The sequence below is a fragment of the Gambusia affinis genome, linkage group LG01 (assembly GCF_019740435.1).
Source record: "Gambusia affinis linkage group LG01, SWU_Gaff_1.0, whole genome shotgun sequence".
In the NCBI taxonomy this organism is placed as follows: Eukaryota; Metazoa; Chordata; class Actinopteri; order Cyprinodontiformes; family Poeciliidae; genus Gambusia; species Gambusia affinis.
In genome coordinates, this window is record NC_057868.1 from 19,420,376 (window position 1) to 19,441,933 (window position 21,558).

Below are 21,558 nucleotides of genomic sequence, written 5' to 3' on the forward strand. Positions count from 1 at the left end.
TTGTCCAGTAGCACCTGATGGTTTCTACTGTTCATATTAATGCACATTAAAGTACATTTGGGAATTGAACAATTAAAATAGGTTTTTCTAAGTGATCTTGGGTATTCATGAATTTCAGCTAATTTGCAGGCAGTTGCATTTTCTGATCCTCATGAATCCATGGGTTGACTAGTGATTGACTAGTAGGAGATCTAGAATTCTTAGTAAATGATTACCTGTTTGGCCGTACCTGTCAACTAGTAGCACCATAAATGCATAGCTATTGTTAAGTTAATGCTGAAACAGCTTGCTATACAGTTTCCTCTGTACTTTTGCCTCAGCTCTAGTAACTGTCCCACGGATGGATGGATGGGTGGGTGGATGCTGCTTCCATATAAACCAAAAACGCCCCAAATGGTGTTTCATGGTGTCAGACGGAGTTGACACACAGATTTTCCTCACACAGGACATCAGAGAATACGCATCTTTGTCGTGACAGGGCCCATTGAGTGTGAAGTGCGCCATGTGTGACTGATAAGACAACAGACGGACCCGTGTGTACGTATTAGTGTATGAGAGTGAGTGTGTGTATTAATGTCTGGACAGATGGGGCAGTCTAGAGGAACAGTTGATGAAGGCTTTACACTGCAGCTGCCCCTTTCTCTTCCTCTTTGCAGCAAACACACACTTGTACCCTCCCAAAAAAGAAAAAAAAAATCTCTCCTGGCACTGTTTGTGTGCATGAGTGCAGAGGGGCTGTTTGTGCAGCAGCTGCCCTGGCATCAGGTGGGCCTCTCCGAGTCTGCATGAAGAAAGCACAGCTGCTGTAGTATGTAAACGCACATTACTTCCTACACTAAACACGGCACACACGAATCACAGTGATCCCACATACCAACATCCTGCAGAGAGGGGGGCATTCCCTATAATCTAAGGATTTATACCTCTAAGAGTGGCAAACACACACCTCCACCTCACACACTGAAAGAATCCGTCCCTTTAATCACGTGTACACCCCTACATACATATCCACGCAGGCTCCATTTTGCCATACATCTGAGCCATATTAGCATAATGGAGACAAGCACACACGTATATTTCAGCCAAACATCACAATCTATCCCCAGCCATGTAATTAAAACTGAAACACACATAATTCAAGGGAGCAGACTTTGTTAAATGCTAAATTTAAGCGTCCTACACACATTTGGTGACTCGCATCTTTTGGTTGACACAAATCCAATGTGCTCAAGCGCAGCCCCGACGTGCCAGTTGTTCTCCAGATGCCCGCCAGAGACGGGGGGACACATGTCCTCCCATCATCCCACCCCTGTATCTGTGCAAGACACATGGGATGTGGGGAGGTTAGCCAGCTTGAAACGGGCCACTGGCACCTGACGCTGGTCGTCAGCGACAACAGCTGTCTGGCCATGGTGCTGGCTACTGCTGAACTTCCAAATGATGTGTGTGTGTGTGTGTGTGTGTGTGTGTGTGTCTCTGTTTGTCTGGATCTGTGACCTCGCATAACCTGATCTTGGGACGCTGTGACTCTGCCTCAAGACCGCTTGGGGTTAGAGGGCCTGGATTTCTTGGGTCGAGAGGCTAACTCTAGGGGTTTTTTTTACACTATCCCTTCAGTGTTTGAGACCTTCCTCCACAGAATCGCGGCATTCATCCAGCAGCTACATGTGAATGACTTCATGATTAGAGAAGCTCTTCCTGGAAGCCTGTGTGGTGGATTAACATGATGGAAAATGGAATAAAGGTTAGAAATCCAAACCAATCCAAGAAGGGATACACCCAGTTTGGCGGTTGAAGTGTTTATTTTTCAGAGCCATATTAGTGTTTAACCTCTACTTTTAGGAAAGCACATTGAAAAGGAAATCTACTCTGTTGATAATGACTCATAAACTCCTACATTTTCATTCATCTGAGTAAAATTCGTTCTCTTTTCTCCACATCACTCTGCCCGACAATGGCGCTGCCAATGTCAAAGACTTCAAGGGTTTTGTGCGAATTAAAGCCATCTTTCAGCTGATGGGCTTAGCTGTGATCTTTCCGCTCGTCTCTTGACATACGCAAAGCTTTCCCACTTATCAAAGATTCATTAGCTCACTAATATATCCATCTAGGTTTCCACGCACATCGCCCGTCCATTAATACTGAGCCGTGTTCGTCCAGAGGGACAGCCGGGATAATGCCCTGCTCAAGGACGGGGGGTAATAATACACATGAAGTGATAGCCCACATGGGAATAGAACCCATGACCACAATGGCAAATTAGACACAGCTGCCTCTAATAAGTGATGAGGCCAGTTTTATATCAGCCACCACCTCGGAGGGCAGCTTGTTTCTGCATCAGACTATTTTACGCCATCACAACATCTTTGTTGTATACGTCTTCTTGTATCAAAGTTATCCTGCCAAGAAATTTAAATACAGGCAACTATCAATGTACTTTGTGATGGCTATACAAAGATAAAATCCCTTGTTGCCTTATTTGTAATTTTATCCAGTGTACTTTTCATTGCACATTTTTCTGCTAAAATGATAATAAGTTAGGTCACCACCATCATATTATACAGTCAAGTAGAATCTTTACACAAACAATTCTGACTATTGCTTTACTCGCTTAATATATCACAATCCAGTTTATTAGAAATCTGGCAATCTGTCACCTTGAGGAATACTGTCACCTTGGGTCTTTAGAGAACATCTCTGACAGGAGAGTGTCATGATCACAGCACAAAATAGACTTGATTTTGCACAAAAAAATAGTTTTGACATGTAATTTCAATAGGTATTGGCAATTATTTTAATGTTATGGTGAAAAACGTATTGTAATAAGAATTGTAATTTAATCAAAACAAAATGAATTCCAGTTAATGACAATATTGTTGAAATTGCTACTTTAATTAAGTTCCCCAGAGCTTATTCCATGAAAGCAACGATAAATATCAATAAATTAAAAAAAAAGAAAAATGTATTCAATGTAGGAGCTGTATGAAAATAATCACTTTTTATTTTAGTGTTTGTGGGATCTTTGACTGCATACATGCAGTGCAAACACAGTCTACCAAGAATTTGTGCTTTTTTTTAATGTCACTTTTGTAGTTATCACAATATATACCAAAAATATTGAAAAACATCCCCAGATGTCAGTAATTGTACAAAAAGTTTTTTAAGGTCAAGAGTTATTTACATCTGTGAGGATACCTTGACAGATTCTTTATAATGCAATTTGTAAAACGTATTTTCCTAACAAAAAAAAAAAAAAATCATAATATTATGATCTAGTTTCCATAAAATAACACCTTGTCTCAATCCATCATTAGTCCATTTCAAATTACAAAACAGGCCACAGCCTTTGTCGTTTCACTTCGTAAGGCGATATTGTCCCCCATCAAGATGGGACACAATGAGGGTCCCATCTTGAAAGATGGGACCCTTAAGTGACTGATTTAATAATCAGTCACTTGACTGATTATTAAAGGGGCGTGGCTTACAAATAACTTGGGAAGCAGAAATACCTAGCCACAATGCTACTTGACATGCTATTAGCTGGCATTTACAAAGCAGCCAATCCAGTGGTGTCATTTTGTTTCCTAAGCACTAATTGGATACACCCAAAGATGACATTATCAAATAAAATTTTATTAGCATAGCACATTTCAGCATCGAGGCATTTCAAAGTGCTTTACATCATATCAAACATAGAAACACAATAAAACATAGAATCAATAATCAAAAGACGACAATAAGTCAAGTTCCATCAGTAAATTTGTAATTAATTACGTTTCAAATACAATCATAAACAGGTTGGTTTTAGTTGAGTTTGCATCCATAAAAGGTTTACCTGTTACACTCCTACTGTGTTATATGGAACAAAATACCTATTGCTATTTTTATTCCCACTCACGCTCACAATCACACAGTTTAAAACGATGTAAACAGCCTCGGTGTACTGTTTCATGGAATTTCAAACAGGGACTCCGCCGTCCCTCACAGATTTTTGTGCAAATGGTTCCTGTTAGTGTCTAGAATTTACAGGGTTTCTGTTACGCGCAATGACCCTCAGTCATTCACTTCTTCATTAGCGCTAAGATGTTTAAACTGTTTGTATTAATATATTGTGTTTGAACTATTAACAAAGCATCCTACTATGTACCCTTATCATATATAGTTCCTTTTTCCTTTCATATTATTTCCAGTACCAGTTTATCTCACTTGGGTTCACAAAAAGCATAAAATCACTTTTTTTCAGCAGGTTGATGTGCCGTAATGTTCTAATGGATGGACAAGATTCAGAAACTCAGTTCAAAAGAGAAGGACAGTTTGCCACACACACTGACTCTCTCATAAATGAGGCGAGAAAGTCTCTAGGGAGGCAGATTTGTAGGCATCAAACCCAAGTAACCCAGGAGAGAGAGGGAGCTGAAGGTGACATATGAGTGTTGGGAAGCGGAGAGTCGTCGCAGACATGAAAACTGTAAGGCTCAAAGACAAGGAGAGCAGACGAGTAGTAGGGGAGAGAGCAGGCTAATAATTCACTCAAACACCAGCACCGCTTAAAGCAGTAATTTTACCTCTGTAGGATTTACACACTGGTCTGCACTCAAAAGGCTCTTATAGCAGCTTCAAACACATGCATTTATAGAGGCTATAACACAGCAGCTCTAAAGCAGCCATTCCCTCACACTCGTCATATATATTCATGCACATCACAGCAGCTACAAACTGTAATTTCAGAAGCACTAATATCTGCTAATATCTTTTTGAGCAGGAGATGGAAAAACGTGTGAATATGAAAAGGAGCTTTTCGAGACGCCTGCTGAGCGTTATTGGAAACAAATTGGACATTATTTCACTAAGTTCTAGCTAATGGGATGGGGATGGAATTAGAGTGTTCAGGTGTTGAGCTCATCTGCGCATTACGAGTTAACATCGGAGGGCAAGTGAAACAATATTTCACACTCATTTACACATAAACAGGGAAACAAGCAGCAGCTCGACGCAAAGATTATCAATCATTCCCCCCACCCGACAGACTGCTGGGTATTTTTCTGCCATATAACCAGCACAGGCAGCCGATGCGCAGCTTCAATCATCGTCTGCCAGTCTAAATGCTAGCACTAATTAGCATTCACATGCTAAATTACCTCCCTTCCCATGTTTCCTGATTAGCCTTAATCATTCTGACAGTAAGTTTTACTGCTGTGCTCGCGGAGCCCGATAGATCCATGGCCGTCTCAAACTCTAGGAAAGGATCCAGGGAAATCTCATTCACTGGGATGTGAGGAGTCGATACAGACACTGCTTAGATTCCTCCCTGCCTCTGAACCTTCCCTGTTCTGATATATTAGTGCTAAACTTAGAATGTTTAATCCTAACCTTGGTCAAAACATTGTTTCACCTCCATGACCTTTAATAATCACTTTGATAAAACACAATGATAAAGTTAGAAACAAAATGTTAGATTCTTCCCTTCAGTTCAGTTACAACCACTTCCTTAAGTGTGTATTGAGATATTATTACTATTTTCAGTGAACCTGGAGTAAATGCAGCTACAAGGAATTGCATTAATATTAAGATTGCTTTGAGAACATAAAATACTTTACAGAACTAAGAACAGTAGATAAAACAAGTCTTCTGAGGTGTAAATTGTAAAGTTACACTCAAATAAATACAAGTGCAGTGGAAACATACACAGAGAGACACAAACAGGTGAAATGAACACCAGAGTTTAAAAGACTAAAGTGCCATTGTCACTCAATACCCTCCCTGGTTCTAAAGTCTAACTACGATTCAGGGATTGGAGAGTAGTTAGTAAGGAATGCCGAGTTGAAACAGGGAGGACATGATAACACACAGTGGAGCAATTCAGTGCTATCATGCTAAAGCAAAACACAACATATGTTGAGTCTGTTGCCAAAGAGGGAATTAGATCATCTTTAGGAGGGATGAGTGACCCTGTGGTTCCCCTCAACAGCTCATAGACAGCCTCCAGTCTAACCGGGCTCTCCTGTCTCTTTGTATGAAGCCAGTTAAGTGCCAGTGTTGTGTCAGTCAACTAGTTGGCACGGTTACCTCAGCAGCGCTGTACTCCAATCAGTCCTGTCACTCAGCCTATCTTACAAGATAGAAAGGAGAAGGAAAAGTAATTGGATTTACTGCTAGCAGGGAAATGATGAAATGACATGAAACCATACCTCTATTTCACCCACCACACACATACGCATGCACGCCCACACACACACACACACCTGTACACTGCCAAGAGTAAGTCTCCCCTTTCCCCCCCTCTTTCTTTCCATCTGTCCTGCTTATCCCTTTTCTTTTGCTTCTAAAGTCTGGAAACACTTCAGGCTGTTGAGTGTTTCTTTTCATCTCTCCTGATGCGGCGGGAGTACCTTGTTCTCCCAGGTAGACAAAAGACGAGACGAAATGAGGGGAACAAAAGGATTTCCAGATTTTAACGTTGGATTTTTGGGACGTTTCTGGCAATCGGGTAAGAAGACGGTCTACAGTGAATTTTATACTGTCAAAGTGTCGGTTCAACAATGTTCACCATGTCAGCTGACAAAGAACAGCACTGTGACCTCCTGAAGAAAAATTTCATTATGTGACTTTGAAGTACAAAGACATAATAACAGCGTACTCTGGATAGTTCTGGCAGACATCGTATGAAAATAGAGAGGCTTCCATAATCAGAACCAACATACAATAACCTTCTGTACATTGGTGAATGTTACACCCAAGAGCTCAAAGCAAATTACATATTACACACCATGTCTCATATTATACATATTGCTACTTGAGGTCCAAGATGCATGCTGTATATGAGTTTTACTTCACATTTCATTAGAGTCCAGACACTGCAATTACATGTTTCTGCCTCCTTACGATTTTTTTCAACACTGTATATAAAACCATTATGAAGAGATTAAGGCTGAAACTATTAATCCCAATTAATCTGATTAATCACAGATTAACTGGATTAGTTGACAAATCGACAACTATTTTACTAATTGATTAATCTTTAATTATAATACACAGACTAAAAAAAGGCCATTTTGTTAAAAAAAAAAATCAGAGCAGTAGTTTAAGCCAAAAGTGTAGAAAATACATATACATTTTGCATTTAAGATAAAAAAAATAAAAAAAAAATCTTAGAAAACGGGTTTTAACCAAAACTCCCCAACTCTAGTAGGTTTAATTCCACCTGGTTCAGATTTACTAAAAATTGCTTTGTTGCATTTTAGGGAATACAATGTTTATTGTCTTATTAAAAAAGGAAGAGAATTATTTGTTTATTTGCATCTTTTATTGGTTTCTACGTGAAACCGATCAGTCAGAGGTTTGTGACCATATTTTAAACAGAAATGTTCTCAGATTGCAATGTTGATATTTTGCTCAAAGAAATCAGCTTCCACTGTCCTGCTTTTGTTTCCACAGGCGACATGAATATGGAATGTCCATCCGATGAGATGAGGAATTATGGACATTTGTTTTTTTACAATTCTTCACTTAATACCACAACACTGTCAAATGGCTGAGAACGTCTAGATAGAAATTGCAACGACATCTGAGCTAACTGTCCTTCAGCATAACAAGACTTTATCACAATTCTTATTTCATATAGTGAAAACTGGAGAACAGCCTCTAATAACATGATGTTAGCTCTGTCCAAACTTCTAGAGAAAGAAAGCCATTAGCCCAGCAGTAATGGAGATGTTATGCTGTGTTCTCCTCCTACTGTATATGCCATGTGCTTAGTCAGTCATGACATTGGGATTCGTCACCCTGTCCAGATTTACAATATCTTCTAGCAGAGCTCTCATCCTAACACACATGCACACACACACACACGCACACACACCCAGCCAGACGAAGAAACCTACACTTTTCCAATGGACTGCGTGGATTTAAGCTCGACATTAGTGATTATATATTCATAGATCAATCAATACAGAGAGTCTAGCAGGCGAGACGTGTCTGTGCAAGTAAACACACAGTTTGCAATAGTCCCATTGCAGGAATCCTAACGAGTATCAGAGTGTGTGTGAGTGTGAGTGTGTGTCTCGACATCAATACAATGCAGCTTTACATTTCATTAGGCCAGGAGCACAGTTTAACTTCTAATGAGTAGTAATAAAACTCCACCGCCTGTAACCATGTGCTTCAGCTTCACTTTATTCTTTCTAATCCCAGTTTCCTTCCATTTTTGGTTCCCTCTCCCCCTCCACCCCCACCCACTCCAAAACTTTGTTTTATCCAAAGCAAGTTGGAGGCATTTAATTCTTGTCCAATCAATTTCAGAGAACCTCATTTAAAGCAGAACTAATCATGGCAACAAGAAATGGAAGAGCTTAACAAAGTGCTTGTAGCTGAAACTGCAGTTGATTTATAGTAATTGCCATTTTGCCGTTCCTCCAGCTCATACAGACAACTGCATTCCACTGCAGCACCTCATTGATTTGTAGCGAGCACACCGGCCGCCTCCACCTCACCGTTCACCTTCCTCCCTCTCCCGTCTCCCGAAGCGCAGGGAAGATGTGCCGGCAGAAGGGAAATGGGATTCCGATGGGCGGGATATCATCCAGGATCTGCTGACCCCCTTGCTCTCGACAGACACACAAATCATGTGTCTGCGCGCACGCGAGCCACAGACATGGTCCAGGGGTCAGCCGCAAGGACTGGCGGGCCAGGTTTCAGTCTACTTGGCAGAACCTGGGAGACAGGAAGCTGCGCTAAGATGGCATGCATGCGTCTGCGTGAGCATGTTATTTTAGCCGACGAGAAAGGAGTCGACGACTGAAATGCTGAACTGCAAAAGGTTCTCGATAAGCTGCAGAGGAAATTTTATCTACAACTACAGTAGATACTACAGCCGTGAAATAAATGTATCTTATATTCCATTAGCAAAATCTCACCCTGAAAAACTTTCATTTGAAATCAGTGAAAAGTTAGACATATGTATTTTAGTGTGCAAATGATCATTTATTATTCATTTGTTACACATTTAATGTTTACTATAGAGAACTGGTGATCTCCATATCCTTATTTTATTTAGACTGGCACTATTTTTTCCACCAGTAAATTTGCTAAATACAATTATTTCGTAACATGGGATTTTCGCAGAAAATAAAAATGTACCTTGAATTAACAGTTAGATTTTTCGAACTGTTCAAAATTACTGCAATAATAAATGACATTATTATTTCAACAAAGTTATCTGCATGAATATGTGTTGTGAGCTGAATAAGAGCTACTTGAATATTAACTAATGATCTCAGCCAGAACAAGCACTAAGACCTTCTGGGGAGCATTGTCAGAAACCTTTTAAAGGGTAAATGCTGAAAAAATGAATTTGCCTATTACTGACACAGAGACACTTATATGCTGTGTCCTGCTGAGGACGGAGAAAAAGAATAAAAGAAATAAAACATAACGCTCCTCAGTCGGAGTTCAGATGAAGTAGCATCTGATTGGCACAAATGCAGTGCAGTCTACTCAACACTGGCACTCGAGGAAGCCCACACATATTGTAAAACCCACAGGGACCACATGATCTGTGTGTATGCAGAACATGAGAGAAAAATTGCTGCTTGCCTGTGATTGAGGACAGCTCATTTCAGCAAGCAAACAAACAGGCTCAAAAAAAGGTATGAGCTTCTCTCACCTGTGCTCCTCAAGAGACACATAAAAAAAAGACATCTAACCCACCTTACAGCCACTAAAAAAAAGAAAAAAGACAAAACAAAACAAAAAAAACCCTCCCTGGCTTTTGAAAATTCTGTGACTACAGCACTCACAGAGATAAAACCCACACAGCTCCAGTATGTCTAGCAGCGTGAGTTCCACTCCACAAATCTCTCTCTCCCCACCCCAAAAAAAAAAAAGACAAACACACAGAGACTCAACCTTGCTCTGCGGGAGAAAACTTCCATCTGAAGAGCTAGATGCCTGTTGTGCTTTTGGCAAGTCTATATGCAACTGCGAAAGCTTTCAATGACAGAAAAAAACAGGGGATAAGAAGCCATTTATGGAGGGAACAAACGTAAAATACCATTAACGGCACAAACCACAGTGACACGCATTTTGGTCATAAATCTCCAATGCTGTTCCTGGCATTCCCTGGATGTGTTCTACCACTTCGGAGGATTCATCTTCTTACATGGAAGTCCTTAAATTCCTGGATGCTTACCTTCTTTATGTGTCCGCTGCGAGTGCCGGTAAATGCCACGGTGTTTCCTCTGTAGTCGTACGCCGCCACAGAGGTCATGCCATCATCTTTGTCCACGTAAAGCGGAAATCCTTCGATGGCTTTTGTACCTCCGAGAGGCTGGTTGAAGTCCTGGCCGCAGAAATTGTCGTCTATCTGCAGGGGCTGTTGTGTAAGGGGACACACAGGAAGACAAAGCAGTTAGAAAACATACAATAGGCTGCACAAAGTTAGTGTACATCTACTGAGACTCACTGGAAAACTTTATTCTATGAGTATTAAAAGGAAATAAGCTGAAAAAAACAACACAAACATGAATCTTTTAGCAGTTGGTAAAGGGAAGTGTGGGTACCACTTCCCTTTACTCATATAATAAGAAGCTTAATGATTTTAAGAAGTTAGCAATCAAGCATAATTATGTCATTCAGCCTCCAGAGTGCAGTAAAAGTACATTGTGGTAATATTTATTTATTTATTTATTTAATTAATCTCAGGCTGCTTTGGAAACTTGAACAGGCAAATCAGAACAAAGATGGAGGGCTGTTCTCTGGTCAGGAGGAAGGACAGGAAGTAAATTATAAGTCAAATTAGCATATCATAATCAGAGTGTCCTGTACATACTCGTTACGATCCCGATGTGTCACACATGATTTATGCATAAATTGCATGCGTGTGTGTGTGAGTGTATAACAGGCATGTCATTGACATCATGCATCATCCCTGCAGACCTGGAGGTTCCCCTGAATCCCTGAAGGGGATAATCTGCAGCCTCTCACCATCGATTTGACAAGTCTCTTTAGTTTTTTGGTGTTCTTTGTGTATGAATAAGATTTTCTACAGTAGAATTAGTATTTTTACATGTTAACTTTTAAAGATCCTTATAGTTCTATTGCTTGCTAAACTTAAACTACCAAAAAGGCAATGGAATGATTCAATACAAGACTTTTTCAAAACAATTTATTCACAGTTTCTGTCTCATCAAAATGGGGGCACATTTATTGTATATGTCTGTTTAACCCCTTCAGACTTGAATTTTTTTCTAGTGGACCAAAATAAATTACTCATCTGATTTTTACTCCTCTTAATCTTAGAAATAAAGGGGAAAACCTCTGATTTAGACTGGAGTGGCCACAACGATCTACCGTAACACACCACACACTACAGGATGATCGGTTATGAAATCGCAGGCGACAATCTTAGAACGACCAAAGTTCTAAGTTTATCAGAAATCGGGGCAAAACATTGTGTAGTGTGAACTATTGCATCAGGTAGTCGATGTGTCCATCTTCTGTATTTAAATCTAGTGATTATTGAAGGGCAAAATAGTATACAGACTTCATAATCTGCACTCTTTTGGTTGAATGCAGTATTTATTTCCACTTTGGTGTTATATTGTTTAGTTTTTATTCAAGTACAGTTTTTGTTAATGGAGACTGAGAATCCATTTTATTTTGGTTTTTGGTTGTTTAGTTTAGTTTATCAGTTCCAGTGTTCATTGTTCTTTTGAAAATAAAGTGTATCTATCTTTGGCAGGAAATCACATGCATTATAACATCATTTCCATTAAATCAGTGTAAAAAGGTCTTCAAACAATATTATTGTTTATCGCAATAATTTTTGAGACAATTAATCGCTCAGCAAAAATTTTTTATTGTGACAGGCCTAGTTACTACTTCATACAGTGAAGTTAAACACAATGGATACAGTATCAAGAAATTTTACTCAAGACAATAATTCATAATAATATTACTTCTTATTCTTCTTTATTCATTTATTGGTTTTCAGCGTTGCAACTAGAACATGGGAAGTGTTACTCTGAAATTAGACAAGAGGTACAACGAGTATTGGCTGAATGTTGGGTGACTGTTACTGGAAAGTGTCAGTTGTGTGTCAAAGATATAATAAATCAGATTTGGAAAAAGGTCTGGTGGGTTTTTATGTTTCTAGTCTAATGGGCTGAAATACCAAGAACATGGAGACCCAAGGCTAAAGGCATTTGTATGCCACAACAAGAGAAGCAACTTTTAAGTGACTAACACAGCAAAAGAAAAATACATGATAGGCCTGTTTAACTGCATAATAATGTGGTACATTAAGCCCAAAACTTTAAAATGATTAGTTTAAAAACATGTCCACCTCTTGGACTCCTGCCATAACTGAATCTGTCCTGAGCACATCTGTCACTTTGTGGTTTGGTTCATCCTCAAACAGGACAGGACCAGATGAACAACAATCAATCATGTCTGCAGAGAGGATCCCGAGGGTTGACCCCAGGTCTCGGGTCAGAAAAAAGCTATCTTCTCTGTGTCCAGCCTGTGTGTGGTCTGCAACATGTTTAAACTTTTACCTTTAGATCATGAGAAGGAAACTGTTTTTGTACCCAGACTGTCAAAATAATACCATAAATGGTTGAATTACAACTCATTCAATTTATCACATTTTATTACCTAATTTGTTTGAAAGACTTAATGAGTCTTCCTAAATGTGAGTATATAAAGTTCAGAACAACTAGTTGTTTACAGTGATTCTCAATGTAGTTTAAATAAGGGGATTTTCAAACGGTTCATTTATTTCACTAATTCAGATCCATATGTGACTTACACATAAAACTAACATGTTCTAGTTGACTGTTTTTATCACCACCTGCTTTGTGGTGGTAATGTCACACAACATGAATAAATCATTTTACTACAAGAGCTGACAATGCAAAAGAATAAAAAAGCCTTTAAAAGGTGAGTGATGTACATCTACATGTGTAAATTCTTTACATGCACACAGAAACATGCGCCAAAGGAAAACACACACACACCCAAACATGACTGAAGCCACCCACACTAAACAAATTAACATGCCAGCTTTCTCTTGTTCATTACAAGACGTATCGTCTCCATAGAGACTAATCAATCACCACACCCCTTCAAAACAGCAGAGCTGTCAGGGAACGTGTGTGTTTGTGTGAGAGCGGGCGAAGCTGAGAAAAAAAAGAGAAAGGGTTGAGAAAACGCCTGTGGCGGACGTTGTCTGCCTTCCACCAGACTTTCAAAGGCAGCCCGACACACCGCAAAGTTTAACTTAGCTGAACAAAGACTCGAAGTGACAAAGTGAGTGAGACAAGGAGAAAGAGGGAGGGAAGGAGGGAGAGAGCAAGCTGCAACACACACTCACAATGAATCTGCCTTTTGTATGATTTACATAAACATGTTCTCAATTTGGGAACTGCTTGCCGAGTAATTTGAGAGGAGGAAAGGAGGACACGGAGAAAAACAAGAACACGGGAGGTGGCGCAGAGATGATGGAGGCAGATATGACAAGCTGGAGAGGAGGAAATTAGAAGGGGAAATCAAGTCAAGAGAGAGACAAAGGCAGAGACCCGGGGTGAAGAGAAGGAAAGAGGAAGAGACGGCCATGGATCGGTGATAGTGTGAACTCCAGCCTTTTTGAGGTTTCCCTTCACTTCCCCTGATAAGGACCAGATCTTCACTCATTCATTTCACTCATTTCCTTCATCCAGCCCACTTTCACCTCACCCTTGCTTTTCTTTCCCCTCTCTGCCTTGAAATATTTCTCTCACATCTTCCCTTTTTTCCTTGTACGCTCACAGGAAGTGGACGGTGGGAAATCGCTTCTATTCCCGGAGGGAGTTGGAGGGTACTCTCTTATTTCTGCCAAGAGCTCTTCCAGGGCTTCCTTCTCTAAAGTCACAAGCATGATCGCAGAAAATTCATAATTTATAACTGCATTCTGCTTCGGTGGTCATCCGACCGAACTGAGGAACAAGATACCCTCTCGGCCAAATCGTTGCCTGGTTTTATCAGAAAACAACTTCCTTCCTTCCCCCAAAGTCAGCACCGCAATTCTGCCACGGGAGAAATCAAACCAAAGAAAATTTTTGTGACTGCAAACTGTTAAAGATAGCGGTTCACACCATTGTGGTGAATTCAGGTTTGATTTCTGCTCATATTTGTAAACCAATCTGCATTCCCGGGGTATACGGCCAAGGAGCGCGCACGCGGACACACACCGGAGTGAGATCACCGTCTTTCCCAGTGCTGTTGTCGGCATGCTGAGGACGCTAATGGTTTGTTATGTTTAGCTTGACTTGCATCATTACCATAGAGTCAACAGCTCAGATTGAGGCACAGCGGAGCGTTCAGTCGACGTGTTTTCACTGCAGACAAATGTGGCCTCACACAGGCCCGACATCTGCTAGCTGTTGTTTGCCTTGTAGACATGTAATTCCGACAGTCTGCCTCTTTTATCATGCCTCCACAGCTACTCGTTGATGGCGGGGTTTTTCCCCTGCCACCGGTCTGTGATGGACTTACAAGACCTAAAAATGATAACTAATCCCAACAGAAGTTTGTAATAAAGAAGAAGAAAAAGAAAAGGAACTGTTAAGGTTATGAACAAGAGATCTGGACTTTTAGTTTTCAGCTGCCAATAGCAATATGTTAGAGACGTTCGGTACTCTGTCTGATACCATAAAACCGGACGTTTAATAAGCTGCTGGCCATTTGTCCTCCATTTGTCACAGTCCAGACACTCGGCTGTAAAAATTAGATGTTCGTCATATCAGGGCTTGATTTTATTGCTTAAATAAATCATCCTCTAATCACCAGCTGCACAACTCAAATAAAAGCTATGAAGTTGATACAGATTTTGATTTCATTTATGCCTTTTATTTAGTTTTTCATATATATATATTGCAGTATATATCTTCTTCTTGATCTAATGCTTTCACTCTGCCTGCTGCAAAACTTGAAGTGATCTCACGAAAGTATTGAGAACATGGAGGTCTCTAAATAAACGCTAAAAATCCACCTGATTAGAGTTGCTTTTCAAGCATAATCACCGGAACATTGAGCAACATATTTGATGTGCTTTGATTATTTTGATGTTGGCACTCAACAAAATGTAATGTTTGTTACTGGTTTTTCAAATTTATGTCTATACAGTGTACTTTATGACTTTTTATTTTTGTGTTTTTACATGTAAAGCTCTTTGAACTGTCTTGTTGCTGAAATGTGCCAACTCAAATTTAAGACCTTTTTATGCTGAACTAAATTTAAGACCTGTATCTTGACAGAAACATATATATAAAAATGGCAGAAAGTACAACATTTATTTACTTTAACATGGTTTATTAAGTGTTTGGCTGTTGCCTATCTAATGTCTGGTCTACATATAACCTTCAAAAGTATATATTATTAGTCCTGCAACGACAAAATTTAAGACTAACATTGACAACTTAAATTTTTTAGAATAAAGTTAAGATATTCCTTAAGTCTTAATTTTAGACACATGAATTTAAAACTTCTTAAAACTTTGTAAGGATGGGCAGACACCCTGACAACAAATTAACACTGTTTTTATTTTGATTGGAAAAAAAAACACTAAAGCTTCCTTCAACATCACAACAGTTAAATGCATGACTTTGTATTGGTCTATCGCATACAACCCTGATATAGCACACTTATGTTTGTGGCTGTCAAAATGGGAAAACGTTCAAAGGGTATGAATACCCTGCAAGGCACTGTGCTGTAGCCTTTTACTAGGTAGTCTTTAAAGTCTTTGTGTAATGTGTCCCTGATGCCCTACTGAACGCATGCTATTAATATTATTACTCCAGAACAATGTACATAACATTATGGGCCATACACGCACACACACCTTTGCTCTATTTCCGACGAGTTAGACAAGGACAGGGTCCCCAGTGTTGTCCTTACCAAAGACCTCGACTGTACACAGGAGCTGACTGGCCTAGGGCAGCACGCATGCTCTTCCACATAAAGACTGCTGCCAAGCCGGGCTGGAAGAATGATGATGGGGTGATGAGGGAAAGAGTGGGGCAACTCAAACGAGGGGAAATGAAAGGACGCGGGCGGAGAAAAGGGACGAGTAGAGGAAAGATAGAGAGGGGAGACATAGTTGAGGGCTGCGGGGTCAACAACACTGTTGTAGCCACTAATGAGCCTCGAGCCAGAAAGAGCGAGAGAGGGCAAAAGAGAGCATGGATTGAGTTAGAGAACTACCCATTAACCAAAGAGGCTCAAGAGCCGCGGTAGCCGAACTGTGGTTTTAAACTATGCAGCTCTGGAAAGGACATGCTGCCATTTTAACCGCTGCTAGCTGTGCAGCCATCAACCACTAAACCACACAAACACACAGAGATGTTATAAAACTGATCTGTTCCTTCTGTTTGTCTTGTGTTTTCCCCTTTTTAATATCAGCTGTGTTTGCAGACTTCTATCGTTTCACCTTAATGTGCATTGGTCAAAACTACTAAAGGGGAAAAATGGTTGAACAACAGAGCAAAGTAAATAACTTGACTCCTCTTAATTCATCTCAAGGCGACTGACATGACCAAAATTGCAACATTTGTAACATTTTTATCTGCTGCGGTTCGTTTTCATACTGCAGTGTGTCAAAGTCAAACCCTTTGGAAATCTCTTCCCCTCCTTGCCTGCACTAAGAACCACTGATTTTTTTTTTATGGAATCTAATTGCTAATTGCATTTATGATATTAAAATTTCAGAAAATTCAGGATTTTATTCATTTACAAATTAAATTTGCAAACTTCTGTAAACTAAAAAAAATATCCTGAACCACATTACTGACACTTGCTGATAATAAGATTCAAAACACAGGGTTTAATTGAATCAAATTTTGTATTTCAGGGGTGATAAATACTGTAAATTTAAAAATATTTATTGTGCATTCATAAGTGAAGTAAGTCTTCATGAACAAAATTAGGAAACTATTTTTGGGTCATCGTCTACTAAAAAGAGCATTTTTGCAAGGGACACACAGAGTACAAAATGAAGAGACCCAAAGGGATATTTAGATTAACCAGATTAAGTTTAGTTTGGCCTATTTCTACAGTTACAGGTCGACTGATTTTATTTGAAATACAAAGTGAAGTCTCAGAGGAAAGCGAGGCAGTAATTACATGAATATGTTAAACAGAACTGTGGCAATTATTTTCAAAGAACTTACACATTCTGTAGAAAATATCATTTTTTTTTCTAAGTATTATAATAATGTTCAAATCCCATGTGCCACTGTTTGGTAAAGAGCAGTTTTTGAAAATATAATAGGGGATAAAACCAGATGCTCATGTTGGTCTGCACTGATCATCGTTTTCCAGGTACTCTGACTGCAGTTCCTTTCAATTGACATTACATATACAACTAAAACTAGAAGTTTGTACACATCAAATAAAAAGAAATACATATTTTTTCGTACTGTTTCAACTTACGACCAAATGTGTTTTAATTTAGTTAATTTTGAAATTTATTTAGATTTGCAAAGAGCCATAATATTGAGAGAGAGAATCAGAGATTTATTAATGTATAAATACAAAGCAGAAACATACAAACATTTTCTCAGAATTTTGAAGCATTGCCTTTGAACTGTATGATTTTGGTCAAATATGTTCCTTCCACAAGCTTCTCACAGTAGTTTGCTAAAATTCTGGCCTCTCATGTCTCCTGACAGGAACCACTCTGGCTGTGTGCTGAGGATTACTACCCATTTCATGTGTTAGAATGACCCTGTCAAAGTACAGATCCTAATTTTTTTGTGATTCGTTGGCAAGTTTATATAATTGATGTTCACACACATTCTCCCTCCAGTCTGAAGGTTTCTTCCACAAGGTATAGTATTGTAATAATGGTATTATTAAACTATTCTTCAAGATGTGCAGGTCAAGCACTGATGTTGGACATGAACATGGGCAGAAATGTAGGAAAGTGAGTGGACTGTGAGCGCTCAACGCTTCTATAATGTCATTTTCAATGTGCATTCCTGGGCAACCAGTTTCTCTTAGATTTTTCTTGGTGTATTTGTTTGCCGCAAGTCACTTTGTCCAGTTGACGATGTATGCACTCGTCCGAATCTACTCCACTCATGGAGTGACGGTCTGATGATTTTGATGATGGCATTTAAATACTTTTTTCTTTTACTTGTTTCACAGTTGGTGACTACTATGTTTTTAACTGTGTAAAGCACTTTGAATTGCCTGAAATGTGTTACACATAAATTTTTAACTTTTGATTAATTGGCAGAGAACACTGATATTAACAAAACAGAAAGAAGAAGAGAGAATGTCCCTGTTTTAAAGAGTAACTGAGGTAAACATAGAGTTGAGAGAAAGAGAGCGAGAGATGTCATCAACACACTCTCTGGAGAGACAAACGCCTCAAGCATCTCTCATCCAACGCCGCTACAAACACATCGGCCCAATCCCACGGAGAAACTGCCGAGCGCATTTGTGTGTGTCTATGCATGTGTATGTTAAACATAGCTCGTGTCCCTCCCATGTGTGAACGAAAATGTCGAAGTGAGAGCTGTGTCGAGGCCTCCCGGATGGCTGACGCAACCAACGACAACACTTGTGGAGTACGAAAACAAATGCATTTAATTATGTAAGTTCAGCCAAGACAAGCTCAGACTGTCACATATGGGTAAGGCAAGTCAATAACAAGCAAATACTCCACCCTGGCCCACATCCAAGTATTTGTTGGGACTTGGCGTCGAAGGGGGAGAACAACCACGTTTGGCCTTTTCATTCCCCTACTGAGCCAATATCTGCTGTCTAATTGGTCGTTAATGAGTGCATGGATGTGTGTTTGAAACATACACAAGGCGCCCAAACAAGAAAGACATGGTGGTGTTGGAGTGGTACAACACCACCATTTAAAACAATAAAGAGAGGCTGCAGTAGGAATTTTGAACATCTGTCTAAAAGACTGGAACATTTGAAGCCAAACACACACACACACACCAACAAATATCTGCATGCAGTATTGGAAGTTCTGTGCATGAGGCAGGAAGGACTCGAGCCACTGAAAGTTACACACGCACACAGTGGGTTGGGTATTTGTATTAAAGCCACCGAATCATGAGCATCTCACGCCCACGCATGCTGTCACAGTCACGCAAAAACGAGCACCAAAAGCTAATCTAATTGAAAAAGCTTTGGATGGCGAAGGAATAATTTGTCACAATTTGCTTTTTATGCCAATAACCGAAGTAGAGGACCAGCAAGAAAGGTTAAGATGAGCAGCTATACCAGAGCACTGGGGCCAATTATAAAAGAGCAATGCTTTGATAAAGAGGGTGAAGCAAAGTGTGTAAACAAGTGTTCAAGCAATACCGATTCTTGCTGGTTAGCACTGATCAAATAAACTCAGGTACTCTGAAGAATTGTCATGCCTTGCAAAAGAGCTTGCACCTAAACCAACAAAAGGTAAATGAAGAAAAACAACACTGTAAATTGTTTAGAAATAAAATCAAAAACAGTGTGGATTCCATTTAATCCTTTTCAGGCTGATACACAAAAACTAAATCCAGTACAACAAACTGCAAATGTGTAAAAGTTTAACTGGTACAAATATTTTTGAGAGGCCCTTCGGAACATTGTGGCATAATCTAAGCCGTACTATTTTGCTTACATTTCAAACAGCATAAGTAAGTTTTTTTTTTTAACCGCATGTGTCACATTTGGCATCTTACTCCGTGTCTGGTTCTCTATTGGAAAACCAGACATCATTGGTCCTAATGCTGTTTGTGGAAAATATTTGATTTTACTTAGTAGCACAAAAAATAAATTCCACTGCTTTGGCATCTGCTGTTCTGGCTCAGTTGAGACATTTCAAAACAGAGCCTGGCAGCAGAGAGATGTGTGCTCCGGTTGAAGGAAAAGCTCAAGGCAAAGGAGACGGAGACACTTCAACCTCTAAGGTCAGAGTCAAAGGAACTGTTTGGATGAGAGATCAACGTTTGCGCTGTAGTTCGACCTTTGCAAACATACCTCTAATATGACTCATAACAAATGGGGCCATAGAGAAGCTCTGTTCCTTAACAACCATAAAAACATCATCCAAAAAATCTTCATCACAATTAATCTATCCTGGTAACACTAAGAATGTAAAAAAGAAACATTTTGATTATTTTGTCTATATTAATATGTGTATTATTATTTATCCCTTTAAAACAGAGAAACAGTTTTCTAATGGTGCTCATTTCTATGTAAAGAGGAAAAAATGATGAAAAGCAACTGACGGAAAAACTGAGCAGAGAAATTAAAATACTTTTCACCTTTATGTCCGCATGAATTAAGAGACAGTATGCCATGGGGATGTTTTACTTCAACAGGAAGAGGGGAAGAGGTAAAATTTTATCGGAAGCTAACAAGTTGGAAGAAAAAAAATACCTTTTAGGGCTTAAAACAGTGGGCTGGAGGTTCACCGTTCAGCAGGAACAACTGAAAGAGTTGATCTTAAAACATACTTATATTGGAAGGGTTAGTCAAATTCCAGATGGAAATTGATGTACACAGGTCTTTCCATCCAACCTGACAAAACTTGACCTAGTTTCTACAGAAGGATGCACAAATATTCCCCTTTTTAGATGCACAAAGCTGGTAAAAAAAAAAAAAAAAAAAAAAAAAAAAAAAAAAGCCCAAAGGGCCTCTTGGCTGCCTTCAGCTGTGATTGCAGCCAAAAATTGTTCTACAAAGTATTGGCTCCCTGCTGAAAACAAATGTACTGCTCAAACTGTAAAAAAAAACAAGAAAATTCCTATGCATCATTCTTTCTTATTTGAATAGTTGTCCACCATACTATGTAAAAGTATCAGACAAAATCACGCTAAAAAAATTGCAAGTACAACATGACAAAATGCATAAATGTTCAACTGCTTTTGAGATAAGCTCATTTGTCTTTCCTATGGAAAAAAACAACTGAATTTGATGTGTAAATCACTGATTTCTCAAAAAAACATTTAGTCTCAACTGAGACTTCTTGTGGGTTTTTAAAGCAATTCTGTTTAAAGCAGGGATTCAAGAGGCTCAGCAATCTGCTACAGTCAATATACTTTAAAACACCTCCAACACTCTTTTGGGATAATTGGTTTAATTGCCGAGTTTAAATGAAGCCGCCGGATCATGAACATGCACCCTACTGGTTTAAGTGCTACACTGCAGTGAGTTTCCAAAGCACGGTAAAAGCGGTTGTCAAGACCAAGCCCCGTGGGGATTCATTTCTGGGTCATAATTTCCCCGTTTCCAAGGTGTGCAGTAAAACAAAACATACAAAGTGGAGCAATTCCAGAGAGAGAGAGAAAGAGAGAAAAAGAAATGGTGACTGGGATCTGTGAGAAGGGCTCGGCTCCAACTCTGCAGCATCAGTTGGCCTTATAGGTTAATGTGGCACAGCAGGACGGCGGCCTGCTTCGCCCCAGACAGCCTCTGTGTCAGCTGAGCTAAGTCTATGTGAGAAAGCTTCGGTCTTTTGGGTCAGTTTTTGTTTTGTTTCTTTTATTTCCCTGCCATTTTAAAACCGTGACGCAC

The 21,558-nt window shown here is 39.5% G+C and overlaps 1 protein-coding gene across 1 annotated transcript in view; it reads right to left on the reverse strand.

Annotated features, from left to right (window-relative positions):
• LOC122827114 (plexin-A1-like) overlaps nt 1–21,558 on the reverse strand; it is a 164,660-nt gene that overhangs the window by 90,228 nt on the left and 52,874 nt on the right. Inside the window, exon 4 of the mRNA XM_044109740.1 lies at nt 10,187–10,369. Within this exon, the coding sequence (XP_043965675.1) occupies nt 10,187–10,369 (183 nt within the window). The remainder of the gene's footprint in view (nt 1–10,186; nt 10,370–21,558) is intronic.